This window comes from Sander lucioperca, chromosome 6, assembly GCF_008315115.2.
Source record: "Sander lucioperca isolate FBNREF2018 chromosome 6, SLUC_FBN_1.2, whole genome shotgun sequence".
Lineage (NCBI taxonomy): Eukaryota > Metazoa > Chordata > Actinopteri > Perciformes > Percidae > Sander > Sander lucioperca.
The window spans coordinates 4,191,206-4,209,245 of record NC_050178.1 but is presented as its reverse complement, the minus strand read 5'-3'; the positions used below and the strand labels follow the sequence as shown (position 1 = coordinate 4,209,245).

General features: G+C 38.8%; 3 protein-coding genes across 9 annotated transcripts in view; 2 read left to right on the top strand and 1 right to left on the bottom strand.

Annotated features, from left to right (window-relative positions):
• Positions 1 to 7,355, top strand: part of rab44 (RAB44, member RAS oncogene family) — a 33,010-nt gene extending 25,655 nt beyond the window's left edge. For 5 of the 7 annotated variants that reach the window (XM_031287455.2, XM_031287457.2, XM_036002061.1 and 2 more), the window contains 8 exons: positions 256 to 323; positions 937 to 1,025; positions 1,137 to 1,274; positions 1,358 to 1,439; positions 2,927 to 3,041; positions 5,159 to 5,257; positions 5,357 to 5,433; positions 5,552 to 6,743. In XM_031287455.2, coding sequence (XP_031143315.1) covers positions 256 to 323; positions 937 to 1,025; positions 1,137 to 1,274; positions 1,358 to 1,439; positions 2,927 to 3,041; positions 5,159 to 5,257; positions 5,357 to 5,433; positions 5,552 to 5,639 — 756 coding nt within the window. In that variant the 3' untranslated portion in view covers positions 5,640 to 6,743. Of the gene's footprint in view, positions 1 to 255; positions 324 to 936; positions 1,026 to 1,136; positions 1,275 to 1,357; positions 1,440 to 2,926; positions 3,042 to 5,158; positions 5,258 to 5,356; positions 5,434 to 5,551 lie in introns of all 7 variants that reach the window. The other 2 variants (XM_031287459.1, XM_036002060.1) reach the window with 2 other exon arrangements.
• A 247-nt stretch (positions 7,356 to 7,602) lies between these two features.
• On the bottom strand, positions 7,603 to 11,317 carry trub2 (TruB pseudouridine (psi) synthase family member 2). Its single transcript, XM_031287580.2, is given in 9 exon segments — positions 7,603 to 8,295; positions 8,297 to 8,490; positions 8,592 to 8,728; positions 8,963 to 9,035; positions 9,415 to 9,496; positions 9,579 to 9,640; positions 9,737 to 9,811; positions 10,705 to 10,839; positions 11,025 to 11,317. Coding segments are annotated over 9 exon segments (951 nt in total). The 5' UTR covers positions 11,143 to 11,317; the 3' UTR covers positions 7,603 to 8,220.
• A 641-nt stretch (positions 11,318 to 11,958) lies between these two features.
• Positions 11,959 to 15,577, top strand: hdhd3 (haloacid dehalogenase-like hydrolase domain containing 3). The gene is made up of 3 exons (XM_031287602.2): positions 11,959 to 11,979; positions 12,885 to 13,219; positions 13,528 to 15,577. The coding sequence occupies exons 2-3, from the start codon at positions 12,890 to 12,892 to the stop codon at positions 13,921 to 13,923; spliced, it is 726 nt and encodes a 241-aa protein (XP_031143462.1). The 5' UTR covers positions 11,959 to 11,979; positions 12,885 to 12,889; the 3' UTR covers positions 13,924 to 15,577.
• Positions 15,578 to 18,040: the final 2,463 nt, after the last annotated feature.

Genomic DNA, 18,040 nt, shown 5'->3' with positions numbered 1-18,040 from the left:
AAACTTCACAAAACAAACGCCACACTTCCTGTGTGCCAGAGGATAATTCCTGGGAAACCTGTCGAACAACAAAGTTTGGATCTGCAATTGTTGACTGTCCAATGCTTAATATGAAACAAATTAAGATGATCCTTTTATCATTTGAAAAACAAAAGAGAAAGCAATATACTGTCAAAGATTGAAGATGAAATCTGCAAATCAAAGTAGAATCGCCCCTACTGTCACCTTATGATTGAGATGTTATTGTCTGTGCAGGTTAATACAATTGACAAGAAACCATCATCCAACATCAGCACCTCAAAGGCAGCAGAGCAGCCTGTTAGGTAAGTCTGATGCTGAGCAACAGAGATATAAACACTGCGGCCTCCGAGGCTTGTCCAGGCTTAGCTTAGCACAGCAAAGTGTTGATATACCTTGTCTAGGTTATGATCAGAGATGAAGCTTCATTCATAATTTTGGGGTAATTTTTGTTTTTCTTGTATTTTTAACTGTGTTTGCTGCATATTTTTTGTGAGCAGTGTGTTTGCCAGTATGTTTTTTTTTAATGATTATTTAAGTGCCTCTTTTGTGACATGTCTAATCTTATGCAGCAATTCCTTTAATTCAAGAAATTTTTTTTCCTTTGGGAGTCAATGAAAGCAACCTTGACCACAACTTGTAATATGTCTTTTTGTAGATAAATCACAATGACATTTTAGTTGATAAAGATGACAATCAAATATTTTCCTTTTACGTTGTTGTTTTGTTTTTTATCTCAAATTCAAATATAAATTTGTCGTTATAGAGTTTGACAGATTAATCTGTCAAAGAAATGCAAACATTTGATAAGGGATACTGATGTCTGACAGCTAAAAACTCGCCTGAATGTGAACTGAATTTTTAGTGTGCGCTGTATGTGTGTTTAGTTTGAACTAGGCTTGGTTCTCTGTTATACAGTGAGAAGAAACCTAAAGAAGTGACTCCTGTTCAACATCCTTATGCTGAAATCCACCTGGCTCAAGAGAGTCAACAGAAGTTTTCTCTGGGTAAACAGAACATTAATAATTACACACAGCCGTCAGAGATAATGAGAGAGGGACGATTAATATGGAGGAATAGAAATATAAAGTGTGACTAGAACTTGTTTTTGTTTTCAGCAGGTAATTCCAGGGCAGCAGATCTGCAATCAAACACTTACAATGTGATAATGGTTGGAGACAGCAGTGTGGGCAAAACCTCCTTCATGAAAAGAGCTCAAAGTGGGAAGTTTTCTTTAGATATACCCGCCTCTGTTGGTAAGAGCCAGATCTTTATCCTATTGTATTCCCATGAATATGTGTAAATATACAGAATAATGTTACATAAATACATTTTGTAGGACTTGATTCCTGCATGTGGACTGTGGTAGTGGATGGGAAACATGTGGTGCTACAGTTGTGGGATACAGCTGGTCAGGAAAGGTAAGTTTCCTGTTTCCTTTTCTCTACATAATTGCGACACTTGTACTAATTACTGCTGTTGTAATCAAACATTTAAAAGGTGAAAGCACGTTGTATTGCAGAGATTTTTTTTTTTTTTTCAATGGGAAATAAGTAGCAGAAGGTTTAAATGTATTACCATAAACTACATCCAGCATTAATAATAACTTTTCAGGTGTTTTGGGGTCCCTCAATCTGTCCCTGTTGAGGTAGATTCAGGTCATGCTTGAAGCTGCCGTGAAAGAAGAAAAAAATAATTTGCTAGCTTTATGTTCCTCATGACTAGCGTCTTGAAGCACTTCATAAAGACCGGTGTTGTTCCCTGTTCCCGTAACTTTTTTTTAGGAAAATAGCCTTAAGGGGTCAGAACTCCAGCAACACTTGTAGAATAAGAAACTACTTTATTGTGGAACAAATGCATTTTGGCTGATGCTAATGACCCTGGCTACAAGCTAAAAGATGTCTGTCAGGAGATCTGAAAGCTGACTATACGAAAAGGTACACTGTCAGGTCCAGCAGCCCTACGTGGGTGCTCCAGATGTCTACTGTGGGGAGGCACAGTACCTGGTCATTCGTAGGAAGAAAGGTCATAGGCTAGAAGTCATTATGTGTTATTTTGTGGTTTAGGATGGCCTGAATGTTGTGAGAGAGGTGTTGGATTTTCTGTGTGTAGATGCACTTTGCCTCTCTGGTGGCCCAAGGCAGCTATAATTAAATAACATCCTCTATGCACTTGCTATTGTAGCCTTCCTGAAAATGTGCCAGACAATGTGCTCAAAACACTTCAGAACTCGCCCTCAGGCCAGATTGTAACTTGTTTCGTAACTCGTTTGCTACACCTCAGCAATGTTAATATTAGTGTTGAGTTACCACAACAGATTTGGTTCCAGCAGCAGAGATGGGGTTAACTTGCATGCAGTGTTGAATATTCGAAGGGACATATTAGATTAGCATGATTGAAATAAACAGTGAAAAGGCTCTTGGGGTATGCAGTATAAGTTCACTAATGTCCTGATAGAGTTTACAGAGAGACTCCTTAATGTCAGCACTGAGATCTACACACCAAATCATCATTTATTTAAACTCATTTTAACCCAGTGTAATGACGGGCCCCTATTCATTTCATTTTTTGCCATAAGCAGATATTAGTCTGAAAATGCAAATAAAAGGAGTTCACATAAAGTATATTATATATATTATATAAAGTTTGACACCAACTTTGTGGACTAAAAATATAATAATGTGTGCAGATTAGAGTGAGATTCACTCGACTTGTTTTGAACTGTGAGGCAATTGTGCAATAATTGTGTCCAGAATGCTTCTGGTGAAAACAGCTTCAAGGAACTTAACTAACCAGTATCAGTAGACTGTTAGAGCCACACCCAAACACTTTTGTGTTTGTGATGGCCTCTCCTGGTTTTAAATATGTGTCAAATCACTCTAATTACATTCTTTCTTATCCTTCAAAGGTTTCACAGCATGACAAGGCAAATTTTCCACAAAGCCAACGCATTTCTCTTGATGTATGACATCACTTCTTCTCAGAGTTTTTCTGCAATCAGCTACTGGGCAAGCTGTATCCAGGTATGTTGTCACCACACTACTGCCTTTGTTTATTATGCTTTTTTTGTTACAGATGTTGAAACAACAGGATATATTTAAGGCCAGACATACTGTAAAGTTGCAGCAGTGCTTTCCTGCCTGCCTGTTTTAATATCGATGCTAATACTTTTATTTATATATATATATATCTCACACTGAGGAATATTAAAGGACAACTGTGGAGAGTGTCCTCGCCCTCTTAGTCACAGTGTGGTATGGCAACACAACCGCCCTTGAGAGGGGGACATTTGGAAAGAGTTGTATGCACAGCATTTAAGAGGCCTCTGTCTACATATACAGTGAGGAAAATAAGTATTTGAACACCCTGCTATTTTGCAAGGTCTCCCACTTAGAAATCATGGAGGGGTCTGAAATTGTCATCGTAGGTGCATGTCCACTGTGAGAGACATAATCTAAAAACAAAAATCCAGAAATCACAATGTATGATTTTTTAACTATTTATTTGTATGATACAGCTGCAAATAAGTATTTGAACACCTGAGAAAATCAATGTTAATATTTGGTACAGTAGCCTTTGTTTGCAATTACAGAGGTCAAACGTTTCCTGTAGTTTTTCCACCAGGTTTGCACACACTGCAGGAGGGATTTTGGCCCACTCCTCCACACAGATCTTCTCTAGATCAGTCAGGTTTCTGGGCTGTCGCTGAGAAACACGGAGTTTGAGCTCCCTCCAAAGATTCTCTATTGGGTTTAGGTCTGGAGACTGGCTAGGCCACGCCAGAACCTTGATATGCTTCTTACAGAGCCACTCCTTGGTTATCCTGGCTGTGTGCTTCGGGTCATTGTCATGTTGGAAGACCCAGCCTCGACCCATCTTCAATGCTCTAACTGAGGGAAGGAGGTTGTTCCCCAAAATCTCGCAATACATGGCCCCGGTCATCCTCTCCTTAATACAGTGCAGTCGCCCTGTCCCATGTGCAGAAAAACACCCCCAAAGCATGATGCTACCACCCCCATGCTTCACAGTAGGGATGGTGTTCTTGGGATGGTACTCATCGTTCTTCTTCCTCCAAACACGGTTAGTGGAATTATGACCAAAAAGTTCTATTTTGGTCTCATGTGACCACATGACTTTCTCCCATGACTCCTCTGGACCATCCAAATGGTCATTGGCAAACTTAAGACGGGCCTTGACATGTGCTGGTTTAAGCAGGGGAACCTTCCGTGCCATGCATGATTTCAAACCATGACGTCTTAGTGTATTACCAACAGTAACCTTGGAAACGGTGGTCCCAGCTCTTTTCAGGTCATTGACCAGCTCCTCCCGTGTAGTTCTGGGCTGATTTCTCACCTTTCTTAGGATCATTGAGACCCCACGAGGTGAGATCTTGCATGGAGCCCCAGTCCGAGGGAGATTGACAGTCATGTTTAGCTTCTTCCATTTTCTAATGATTGCTCCAACAGTGGACCTTTTTTCACCAAGCTGCTTGGCAATTTCCCCGTAGCCCTTTCCAGCCTTGTGGAGGTGTACAATTTTGTCTCTAGTGTCTTTGGACAGCTCTTTGGTCTTGGCCATGTTAGTAGTTGGATTCTTACTGATTGTATGGGGTGGACAGGTGTCTTTATGCAGCTAACGACCTCAAACAGGTGCATCGAATTTAGGATAATAAATGGAGTGGAGGTGGACATTTTAAAGGCAGACTAACAGGTCTTTGAGGGTCAGAATTCTAGCTGATAGACAGGTGTTCAAATACTTATTTGCAGCTGTATCATACAAATAAATAGTTAAAAAATCATATATTGTGATTTCTGGATTTTTGTTTTTAGATTATGTCTCTCACAGTGGACATGCACCTACGATGACAATTTCAGACCCCTCCATGATTTCTAAGTGGGAGAACTTGCAAAATAGCAGGGTGTTCAAATACTTATTTTCCTCACTGTATGCCACACGTATCAGTTACAAGACATAGAAAGTGCTATAGGACTCCTCACCCTGCTAGCTCCCTCTTCACATCCCTCCCTTTCAGGATTTATAGTACAGGGGACCTAATTGTCCGAACGGTCCGCAAAGTCAGATTGCTCTGTAGAAAGACGTTGAAATCCAAACAATAATCAAACTAATCTATGTTTTGCAGGAAGGGGCTGCAGAAAATGTGACCATTTTACTTGTTGGCAATAAGAGTGACTGTGCAGAGCGCCAGGTTAAAACTCAGGAGGTGGAAGTTCTTGCAAAGGTATGGAAATGTGGTATTACTCTCACTTTGAGCTCAATATAACTAAATAGTTCTGATTATCAAACACCCGCACTAAAGGCAGCAGTTTTACTTCCACAGGAATACAACTTTGAATTCATGGAGTGTAGCGCTGCCACAGGTGAAAATGTGGTTCAGTCTTTGGAAACTGTGGCCAGGTAACATATTCCACTGATATTTTATTTGTCTTGTGTGGCCTACCACACCTATATGCCTTTTTTAAAGCATGTCCTTTAATATTATTTGCGCTGTGACTAACTGTGTTGTTGTTGCCAGGATGTTGAGTCAAAAAGTTGACACAAGAGAAGAAGCCATGGAGTTACACAAAGAGCCCAACAAGAAAAAATCATCAGGATGTTGCTGAACAAGATATGTGTCTGAAAACTCGGTAAAGTGGAGAAATCTTGCACACTGTGGAGCATCACCAATGATTTCCAGAATCGATTTAATTCCGATTTACAAGGTCCCGATTCGATTACATTTCCAATTCGATATCAATTAGGTTAGGGAAATTTCAATTACAATATGAATTTTGCAGGACGTACGCTGTTAATTTTACAAGCAAGAAGCAACCCTCAAATATTTTTTTATAATGCACCAAGTTACCCCAAAAAAGTTTGCTTAAAGTACTTAACAAGTCATTGACATACTACAACAGTCATCAACATAACAACTGTAGACTACAGCCAGTGAGTAGAGTGACCATGTTAAAGAACATTCTTGTAAAACAACTATACCAAGATAAACCATAAAAAAGCCTTATCTCTGACAAATTGACAGTACATTGGTCTTTTCAATCAAATTTAGCCCAGAAAAGGTTACTGTGAGCCGGCTACAGAGCATTCTCAGGTCCTTTATAGTTAAAAACAAATCCACAAAGAGAAAATTCTCTATATTGTGTGGCTATATACACTTTATGGAAACTCTTAATGTTACTTTCATGACACAAATATATATTCAGTGTGTATGTACATTGACATTTTGCTGTTGCTGAATCTTTACAGGTAAATTACCACTTGGAAGTTACAAAACGTGATACCAAATTGATATTATCAAGGATCTACTAAAATAGTATTTTTATACAATTATGTTTTTATAGAATATTTCAGTGTTAAAGTGTGTGTAAAAGTAACATGTGCAATAAGCCTTTGAACAACAGCATCTTTTCATTGTTGTAGCTGTTTAGTACAGTGTTATTCAATAATTACATTGTTTATGTCAACCATCTGTTCTAAATGAATGACATTGGCACCATTGTAGTTGTCACACAGCTGCCAGATAATCATAAATAACATTTCATACCTCTGTAATTAAAGACAACAGCAGTAAAATAAACAGGCTTTAAATATACATGTAAATTATTTTTTATGTTTCTGTGTATTTCCCTTTAACTTGTGCAGCCAAATACCTATAATCAAGTTTTAATGTCATGCCTCATGCTTAATAAACCTCCACAATGACAACTACATTCTCACAAAGTTAATTTGTGTCCTCGTGAAAGTTGTGAGTTTCCAGACTGACAAAGACAACAGTGTTCCCATAGGAACAACAAGTCCTTTAACGGTATAAAGTGCATGACAACAATGGCGCCACTGCAATAACCGCATACCGTCCCAAATGAGCTTTTGTGGGAAACAGAAAAGCCAAGACATCTTCCAGCGTCATCAGAGGAACAGACGATTACTCCGAAACTTATATTAGGGATTGGCTCTGACTTCACTAGCTATCCACCAGGAGAATGATCTTATGCCGTCAGTTATTCAGATAATTCAAACGTATTTATTTGTTAAAAAGAGAACATTATGCTTTTACTGTTTTACGGAACCGTCATTTTAGAACACTTTCTTAATCATTTCCAATAAGTTTCCTGGAAGGAACAATGTAATTTTGTACGAATTACAGGGAAAATAGACACTCTTCAATTAGTAAACTTTGTTAATTGCTGCTGTAACCTCGAGACATTTAGTCAGTACACAGCAGGTCAGCTAAACAAGCAAAAATTAAGAATAGCATTTCCAATAACTAATGAATTAATAAATATTTACTGTTTTCAAGGAACTTTCTAGTTTCCCCATAATTAGTATCAAATTACAAAGGAAAGGAAATTTCCAGGATATCTCCCCTCATTTCTCTGTCCTTCATTACAGACAATCTATTGTTCACAGTGTGTAAGCTGGCAGGCAGATGTCTGTTGATTTTACTTTGTTTGACACTCAACCAGAGCAGAGATCAGAAGGTTGTTTAACAAGTTAACAGGATGGGACCAGTAAGTGTAAAATTGGAGTATTGTCTTGTCTTGGAATGACAAAATAATGCCAGACAAGTAATTGAAAGAAAAGAACCTTTGTTTTTTTTCCACTTGGGGGAGCATTTGTGCTGATAAAGTAGGTGCATCATGTCATCTACAGACCTTCAAGAGTGTTGACTTAACTAACACTTGTCAAACAAAACCTTGATTCGTGGTCAACCACTTTGTACGAATGCACAGTTTAATATATTGTCTAAAACTAAAAACTAAACATGGACATAAGCTCAAATTATCAAATGGTAGCACAACCCAGAATCTGAAACAAAATGTTGGTCAAATTCTTTTTTGTATTATTTCATGATAAAAACAAACACTCTCATATTAGGATTTGGGGAATAAGTTATTACCTGCACAACATTTAACAAAAGTGAAAACATGAGATACAGCAATTGCCTCTGTAGATGGCTCTGTAGAAGTTTGCATATTAAACAAAAGCAAAATATAATGAGTTGTGTCCAAATTGATACTTTCTCTTTTAGGAACCAGGATCTGTGGTCTTTCACATCTCTTTTCCAAATGAAGTTCAGGCTCATAGAGTCCCTGTAGAGCAGTTCTGTGACTTGTGTTAACTGCTGCTCACAGCAACAAGTTTAATTTAGTTTAATTCTACCTACCACTGCTTCGTCGCTGGTTTTATTTACGTTGTACTCTCTTCTGGTGGTGGCAATGCTGTGTCCTTGATCTGTGCGTGGGAATATTTTAGATTTTTTTTTAGAGTGGTATTGTCTGATGGCCTGTATAACATCAGAAGCAGTCCAGTGGTGATGGGTCAGAGCATCCTGCAGGGTGAAGGGGCCGTCTCTGGTCCGTCTAACCCCTTTACACGCTGCTGTGCTGCGCAGCTCGAGTCCTATCTCATGCACAACTTTGCGCAAATATTTCTGAGTTTCATTTAGACACTGCACCTCTGTAAACACAAAGAAAAAAATATCAGTATGTATCCTGATCATTTGCATATTTTAAATTGTTAAATGAGGTTTCCTGTGTGTTCAATTGAAGATTATTTACCTAAAGTGAAGTTGGGGGGCTGGAAGTGAATGCAACGCAAGCCTGTCAAAATAGGCTGTGATTTCCCCTCTGGACCCAGTAAACCTTGCACAGCCATCTCATAGGCTTCCTGCGAGTGCATGTCTACGTTGGAATACCTGTATATTAAAAAAGAAATAACAAAAAACTGTCATCTACCTGCATCTACAAATAGTCAATTGGCACTTTACTGTGGCTCTGCTGAAAGCACTTTGTGGACTGATCATATGTGCACAGGGCCTTATTCAAAAGTAAATCACAGAGGAAAACACTCTAATAAGGAGGGAAGTTAAGAGCAAAAAATATATTAATATTATGTTTATAGAAATCTAATGAATATTAAGTGCATTTACATTAACAAGGCCTTTTGATTGGCTCCCTGCAGCATCGCCAATACTTTGTCCAGCTTATCCTGTGTGATGTGACCTGTTGAACACAACAATATTGTAGGGTCAGATACAGCCAAAGGCACAATAACTGATGCAGTGAGCTTAAGTTTTTATTTGGCTGGTGATTAAGACATGATGTGTCCTCCATTCAAAAAGGCACAGTTACAAATACTAGTATGCTAGATAGCAACTGATGAAAATAAAATCTAATATAATCTAAAAAGCATTTACAGTTACAGTATGAATGGCGATTAGACAATATTATTAAATATATGTAGTTAGCTAAGTGAACCAATTATTTCAAGTAAAGTCATCGAGTTGCTTTAGTTAAAAAACTACTTCTCAATTGTAATGATCAAAAACTGTGTTATTTAGTGTATAAACTGATAATACAGGAAAAAAGTAAGGTATCCTACCGTAGGTGGATCTTTCCACAACTCTGCCTGTGTGAGAGAAATCATCTGTTGCAGTCCCAAATTCACCCTCCAAAGTGTAATCCTAAAACATACCAAACATAATTAAATCTGTGTATATTGTATCTTCATTGAATCTGATGTAAAACCCAGAAATGATAAATTACCCTTGTGACTCGTGTTCTGTAGAGATCATTTATGGCCTTGTTTCCATTCCCGACAGCAAGAACTGCAGTTAAAAAGGTGTGAATATTCTAAGAGACTTCATATATGAAATACAACATGGTCTCAAACATTTCTCATACGATCAGCTCTAAAATCATACCCAGAACACCTGAAGAGAATGCATCCAGGCGATGTCCTACTCCAACTCTGATATGCTGGAATTCAGGTCCAGTCACTAAAACACACAGAAGAAATACATAGTATTCACTCATATACAGTCAATGTGCACATATGTAACAACTGTAATTTTATATCATTGAGTCATTCCAGCAAATATCAAACTGCACTTCTGAAGTCACTAATGAGCCATCAGGCATGACCATTTATGGTCTATTTTATGGTCTATTTTAACCCTAAACCTATAACTTTTACAGTATAATTTTAACATGACCAGGGGAGTGAAACTTAATTAAATAGATATTTTCCAGAGCAGACATTTATACTTAACATACCTAACATTACAATAACAATGTTACTCTGACAATAGTTGATAAATCTAAATCATTCAGCAACAATAAAGAAACAAGAATGCAGTTTTTGGGGAAAAATGTACTTGCATTTCATTTTCACAACCGTAACTAATAAGGAGCATGTGCGAGAAGAAACATGTAGTTCATTTTTTCTATTTAATTTGACTTGGCTCCTATTACTAGCTCAACCACTTTTGATAACAGTTGATAAAAATGCACACAATTTACGAGTACGTGGTGGAGCGTATAACATTGTTTGTGCTCTTAAAACAGGTGCATGATGACCTTACAGTGAATTGATTTATTAAATCAATTATAAATATATTCCTGTATGTCTGCACTGTCCTGTCTATAATGGCAGGACAGTGTGGCTCACCAGCATGTCATGATTTTTTACCAACATCAACTTAAAATAATTTCTTAAGGTAAACTACAGATGGTATCTTTGAGTTGTACATATAAACATTAGCTTTGATTTTTGGGAGCACTGCAGTAATACGTATTAGTTATTTGAGTGTGTCCTTAGAGCAGACAGCATTACAAGGTATCATGTGGTGACCCAGGAGATGAAGTTATGCAGTCAAGTGGACACACATACCCAGAGGATGCTTGGACAGTACTGGCACAGAGGATGCAGACAGTGTGAGTCCTTTGGGTGCTTCAGTCTCACTGACTGGGTGTGCCAAGAAGCGGACCTCCTGAGGAAGTGGCTGTGACGATGTAGCATTCAAACCTATAGTACACATGCAGGGGGTCAACAGTGATTTATATGGAACCCAAGGTTGAAAGCCAATGCTGAGTGACTTGTTAATTAGCTGTACCGTGACTCACTGTCACAGCAGATATAGAAATTGTGCGAGTGTGTTTGATGGGCCATTGGATACGTTTTTAAGGACATGTTATCCTCAGTCGACTCACCTTTAAGAAGATTTGTCTCGACGCTATCCCGTACGAGTTTCCAGTGGACACCAGAGGGTTTGTACACACAAAACAGACCCTCTAATCTGCGAAACATCCGAATAGCTGGAGTTGCCATTCTGTTAGTAACATTAGGTCCTCCAGCTTTCTTGAAAATTATTTTAGGTTACCTCTCTTGAAATTTGTTTACGGGTTACAGTAGTTTGTTTTCGTACGCTTTTGCTCCAGTTGACTTTGCAGCATGCATGGTAACATTCGCGCATTCGCGCATGCGTACATTCTTCTTCTTCTTCCTTTTTTTTTTTTTCCTTTTCCCTTTTCTTCTTTGGGTTTTAATCTTGGTAAACAGCAGCTGCAGGTGCATTACCGCCATCTAGCTACTAACCTGCAGTGTCTCCGGAGCTGTAGCTAGATTAGGAGCTAGCTACATGTCTGGCAAATTTCTTCTTAATACATTTAATCAATCAATCTATTTGTCACGTTAAATCGTACAAAGTACAATTCCAGTGAAATGTTATCCCATCCATGGGCAAATTTAAGTTTTGGTAGCTAGCTAGCTAACTTTCTGAACATACTGCCGTCTGCTGTACAGGCAGTAGTACTCAGAATACCTAGCTATGCTACCAGGTTGAGTAGTATTGACCAGGTTTGGTACTACCAAATATTCTCTATTACTAAGCCGTATGTCACCAGGATGAAAAAAAATAGCAGTATGATTTGTGGTTGGAAATGGGAGAGGCAGAGATAGTTGAAGATAGTTTTGGGGATGGTTGGATGGAAGATAATTCAGAAGAATAGACGTCGGTCGCTACTTCTCCAGAAGATGGCAACAGCTGCCGTAAAGAACCCCAGCAAAGAAGAAGAAGACAGACAGCTGAGCTAGCTGAAGTTGTTTGCAACCGTTGACCGTTCTTATATACTGTCTATGGTTGACAGTTGGCAAGGTTTGGCTACGGTATGTTTTAACTGTTTTAACTTCTGTTGTGTGTTTGCTGGAGAAGCTTTCTAACATAGCTTCATGTGAGAAAAAAGGCCGACAAGTAACGGTAGCCAATAATACCAAATCAACGAGCGTAATGTTAGCTAACATTAGTAATAAAGAGTGAAATGGCATGTTAGGCAGGTAACGTTACGATATTTGAATTAACCAAAGTAATAGAATGATTTAGCGACTGGTTAGAGCTTGTAACCAAGACGACAGTGACGACAGCTTGTAGTTAAGTGACGTTACGTTACTAGTCACCACGAAGCTCCAACGTGTGTGTGTGTGTGTGTGTGTGTGTGTGTGTGTGTGTGTGTGTGTGTGTGACGTTAGTAATGAGCGTTAAAATATACAACACAAAATGTTAATAACACGACAACAAGACATGTCCATGTTATAATACATCCATGAAACCAACGCACCATTTTGCCCTGTAATGTTAGAGGGCGGTAGGGGTCAACGAAATCAGAACATACATGTCACAAAAAAGCACAGGTATAAAAAATGATGGCTGAATTCTATTTAGCTGCTCAGTTTCAGGGGCCACGTATTGTGAATGCTGGTTTATTGTCACATGCTGGTTTATTGTGATGACTTCCTAGGACACCTGAATAAAACAGTCATCCTTATACTACAAAGCCATGGTCCATCCACATATGTGTTGTCACACTTCATTATAAATCACTTTTAAGGTGGGACTATTGTACAATACTTTTTACATTGGGATAATTTGACTTCACTGTATATTACTTGTTTTTTAACACTAGAAATGTGGCTAACATATAGAAACAACCTAGTGAGGAAACATTTAGTAAACATTTTTTTTCTCAAGTTTCACGTCATTAATCCATCTCATGTCTGCGGTGTTACCTCTGTAGGTGTAATGCGAGCTCCTCTGCGCTGGGTGCTATGGGATGTGAAAGACACCCTGCTGAAGGTGCGTGCATCTGTGGGAGAGCAGTACTGCAAGGAGGCTGAACGAGTGGGCTTGAACCTCAGTCCTGTGGAGGTCGAAGCTGCTTTCCGCCAGGTGTATCGACATCATTCCAGCAGATACCCAAACTATGGCGTCACTCATGGTCTGGATGGACAGTCTTGGTGGATGGGAGTGGTGCGAGACACTTTCTCCCAGTGCAGGGTACAGGACCCAGCCCTCCTAAATACAGTGGCTCACAACCTTTATCATAACTTCTGCAATGCAGAGAACTGGGAGGTAAATTACAGATGCCACATGTAGCATACACGTGGAATGAATAATAAGTTGTTGATTTGTAAAATCTACTTTCTGATGTTATCTGCAAAACAATGTATAACAAATACAACATATGATTTGATTAAAAACAAGTAAGCAAAAAAGGAAAAGGTATTTGTTTGCGATCACAGCCATCGCCAAAGCCTTTTTGGATCTGTTTAAAATGGTTACTTTGTAAAGCAATTTTGCGCATGACTACTAATGTTTACAGTTGTGAATGAAGTAGCAGAGACAATGTTAACCTATTGTATATTTTCACTTTGTTTTAGGTATTTTCAGACTCAAAGAAGACCCTGGAGTGTTGCTCTTCTCTAGGACTGAAGCTGGGTGTGGTATCAAACTTTGATAGCCGCCTAGAAAAGATTCTACATGTTTGTGGCCTGCGGTCTCACTTCAGCTTTTTGATAACATCAGAGGAAGCAGGTATATCAAAGCCAAGTCCAGCCATCTTTGACCAGGCACTGCAGAGATGTGGAGTACCAGCTACTAGTGTAGCTCATATTGGGGACCACTATGTGAATGATTACCTCGCCTCTCGGTCTGTGGGCATCCATGGGTTCCTATTAGACAGACACAACAAGCATAACCAACCTGACGTTCCTCGAGAGCATCGGCTTAGCTCCCTGGAGGAGCTGCCGTCACAGCTTCAACTTCACATTGACTAATGCCAAGAGTCATGGGCTCAACTGCAAAGCTACTCAGCCTAACTGTGTTTCAGTTAAGGAACTAATTTCTGGGATGTAGCTATGTTGACCTGAGTGTGCTAAACCACCTAAGTTCATCTCATCAAATCTTTCAGTGACCCGTTGTGCCACATAGATGGGGTCGTTCTTATCCTGAAAAGAGACCACTCCCATCAGGATAGACATGTTTCAACATTGTATAATAGTGACCACTCTGAATAAGTTTGTATTGATTTGCAGTGACACCTGCCTCTTAAGGGAACAGATGGATCAAAATGATGCTTCCTGTATGGAAGCATTTGTTTGTCCTCTAATTTATTAAGGATCTTCCCTTTGAATGTCATTTCTTAAAGGGATAGTTTGGATATTTTGACGTGGGGTTGTATGAGGTACTTATCCACAGTCAGTGTATTACTACCTACAGTAGATAGTGGTCTTCAAAGCCACTAGACTTATTTAACAAAAACAATAACTTTACTTCACAAAGCACAGGAATTGCTGGTCTACTGCAGCCTCGGTCGGTTTGTTTGTGTGTGACTTTGGTGAATTTGAACTAACCCTTAAACAAACAAATCGATTGAGGCAGCAGTAGACCAGCAACTACCGTGTTCTGTAAGGTAAAATAACTGTTTATCAAAAGAGTCTGGTGGCTTTGAAGAGAGCATAGATTGATATAAACGCTTCAGACCGCCGTCGGAAAGGGTTGTCTGATGCAAGGTAAAGCGGTGAAAATATTCTAAATATAGCATACACTTACACTGATGTTGATTTTTTGAAGTGGCTAAAATCCGTTTTGCTGTGCCCCACGCTGGCCCCTGTCCACAGCAGCACATTGCTTAGCTACAGTGTCAGTACTGTTGCCTGCTTCTCCAAACTGGGGGCATGCAGACCGCCATCTACTGTAATACACAGACTATGGATAAGTACCTCATACAACCCCACTTCAAAAAATCCGAACTATCACTTTCAAAATGAATATTGGCACATGGCGAAGTATTTTGGGAGTATTGTATATCTTATTATAGAGTCGATACAGATTTAAGTCCGTTTTTCTTTAACTAGTTTTTTGTTGGTGTAATAAACAAGTGTCTTTTAAAATAACGACGGCCAATAATATGAACTCCCCTTACAAAACCAAACCGAAGCCCTATTCTTGTTAAAAGCACCACTTTTGTGAATGTGTTAACTGGCATGCAACATGTAACAATCTAACGTCTAATGTATCAACAATCCACGCATCTAACTAATTATATGCACTCATAACAAAATGTTTGAGGCATGCGTGCATTTAGACTAAGAAAAGGTGGTACATGATCTTGGTAAGCAATTTGACAACACTGTAGTAAATATTTTCAGTGCATCAAAAAGTGTGCTCGTTAAGATACCTCGCCCCCCCCCCCCTACAGTCCTGCAATAGTAGATAGATAACAGGAAATGAGGGGAGAGAGATGGCAAAACATGCAACAAAGCTCCCTGGCCAGACTTTAACCATAGATTTTGCAATTGCATGGTCAGCACTTAATCTTTATTTATCTAGCCTTCCATAATTGACATTGTTGCAGTTAATGAGAGGCCTCTGTGGCTGCAGACCTGTTCACTTTTTCCAATAAAAGGTTTTGGTCCCCACAAATAATTCAGGTTTTTTTTTGGCAGAGGTGGCACTGCAATATGGCATGCAGGCATTTAACTCACCACTATGGGGCCATTATTGTATGAAGGCAAATATGGTGCAAAATGCGAGAGCTTGAAGACTTGATGTGAGCACTTGTAGAACAAAAATCGGAACTTGTATGTTAACATTTTCACTTATATAAAATATTCCCACACATGAATGTGAAGTCACAGTAAAAAAATATCCACAAGTGTAGATTGATATTTACATAAATACAATGATAGCTGCAAACTTGCAATGCAACATATTCATTTTTTTACTTGAGCACATTTTCCAGCACAACCACAACTCAGTGATTACAACCTCTTGAATCGGTCACTGCAGCTTCGCATATGTGCTCTCTACATCACAAAGTGGTGAATCTGCGTACCTTGACTTTTGCAACACTTCTTGTGGTGCAAAACAAATTAGTAGCTGTGGACATACACTGTATGTCCTTCCTCGTCAGTGTTTTGGTTTATTTTGTAAAAAAAAAAAAAAGTTTGATGAGGTAAAAATGAAACACTGGTACGGTTCACATTTTATACTACTACTGTAATCTGCAAGTGCCTTTATCATTTCAAGTGTTAAACTGTGAAAAGAAATGTCCACAGCTACAACTACAGAGCTCCACAGGGGGAGAGCAGGGTTGCTATCACCAGATGAGGTGTGAACATTTTAACATACAAATTCAGAGTTTTGTTCTACAAGTGCTCACATCAAGCCTACAATCCCTCACATTTTGCACCATATTTAGCTTCATACAGAAATGTAGCAAAAGTCATGTGTAAAAAGACAAAAAGCTAATTGAGGGGCCTTCTGAGTTGTACCTGAAGACTTGTCTATATTTCCAGCTCTTGGAGCAAAATATTTTAATATTTTTACACATTTACAAGTCCGATTACGCACACATGGATTTTCAATACACATTTGCAGATTTCTGTACACATTCACAAATCTTAGTACGCATTTAAAGATTATTTTACACATTTTTTGCAACTCTGGACGATACCAACTTGATTTGTCTAACTCAGACTGATGAAGCCTCATTTAAAGTCTAGAATGCATTTTTACTTTAACTAACTCTTATGATGTACATATGGGCATGTAAGTATTGTAAGATAAGAATGTGAACCTATCCTTTGAGCCAGATGGATGGAGAGGAGGCGAGAATGGATGTCAACGTAAACACCTGCAAACTTTATTCATAATCAATTTACAAACATTAATTGAAATATCATGACATCACATCCATGCTGTATGAAATTAAGACATATGAGATGCACTCTGGGATCAGCCAGTGCAAAATTACCTTTTTATGTGATGTGGGTGAACTGAGCATTTAACTGAAGCTCTGCACTTTCATCATTCCTAATGATTTGTTTCAGTGCTTAGCAGCGAGGAGAACAAGGCAGGGTTGCTTAACCCTAATACCTTTATAAATACTCTTATTTCAAACCATCTGGTCAGAGGCAGATACTGGGAATGTTGGGCTTAGGATCAAAAGGGCCAGAAGAGGAAGTTGAAGAAAAAGACCAAAATGGCATTGCAATTCAAAGCAGAGCTCCAGCCTCTTATGGGGAATGGGGATTGACACATGTCCAAATCAGATTTAAAGAGTTTAAGAGAATTTCCCTATGATGAAAACACATCCACTTTGTGTCACGAAATGTGAATCAACATACAGTTTTTATTAAGTCTTTATTTACTTTTTCTTTGCCTTTTTTCCCCCAGTTGATTTGTTTCCCCTTGCACTCCTTTGTATGTTAAAGGGTATTGTGTATCTTTAGGGAAGCGCCCACAAGAGCTGCTTATTTCAAATCTGGTTTAGAAGCTCAGCCAGACGGCTCTAAAGGGCTGCACAGAAATCCAATTGCAGACATAATGGGATTGTAAAACAAAACGAAGCTCCTCATGTGGAGAGCGAAAGGGAAGAGCAGAGGAGATGCAGCATGTTAAGAGGGAAGATGTCAACCCAATGATATACAATGGACATTTTAAAAAACAGGATGTAGTCTTGCACATCGAACAAAGGCTTTAACATGAATGGGTGTAGATTCTGTTGCCTCAAAAAGACAAATAAATAAACTGAATGGCAATATAGAAGAGGGCTGAAACATTTCCTTCAGCTATAAAAGCACTCAAGAGTTCGACTCTTTGTTTAATTGTGCCCGGGGTTCAGGGTTCCATGTTGCCATTTCTGTGTCTTGAAATATTCAGTGAAAGAGAAAAAGAGAGAAGCAGAGCGACAGAAAATCGGAATATTTGAAGAGAGAGAGAGAGAGAGAGAGAGAGAGAGAGAGAGAGAAAAAAAAAAAAGCTTGTAAAAAGAAGAGGTCACGCTATGAATTGGATAACAGACTCAAGAGATGGAGTTTAAAGCAAATAAATTCAAAAATATACACATACATTTTTAATTCAGATAACAGAGGCTTTCCAACTGTTACA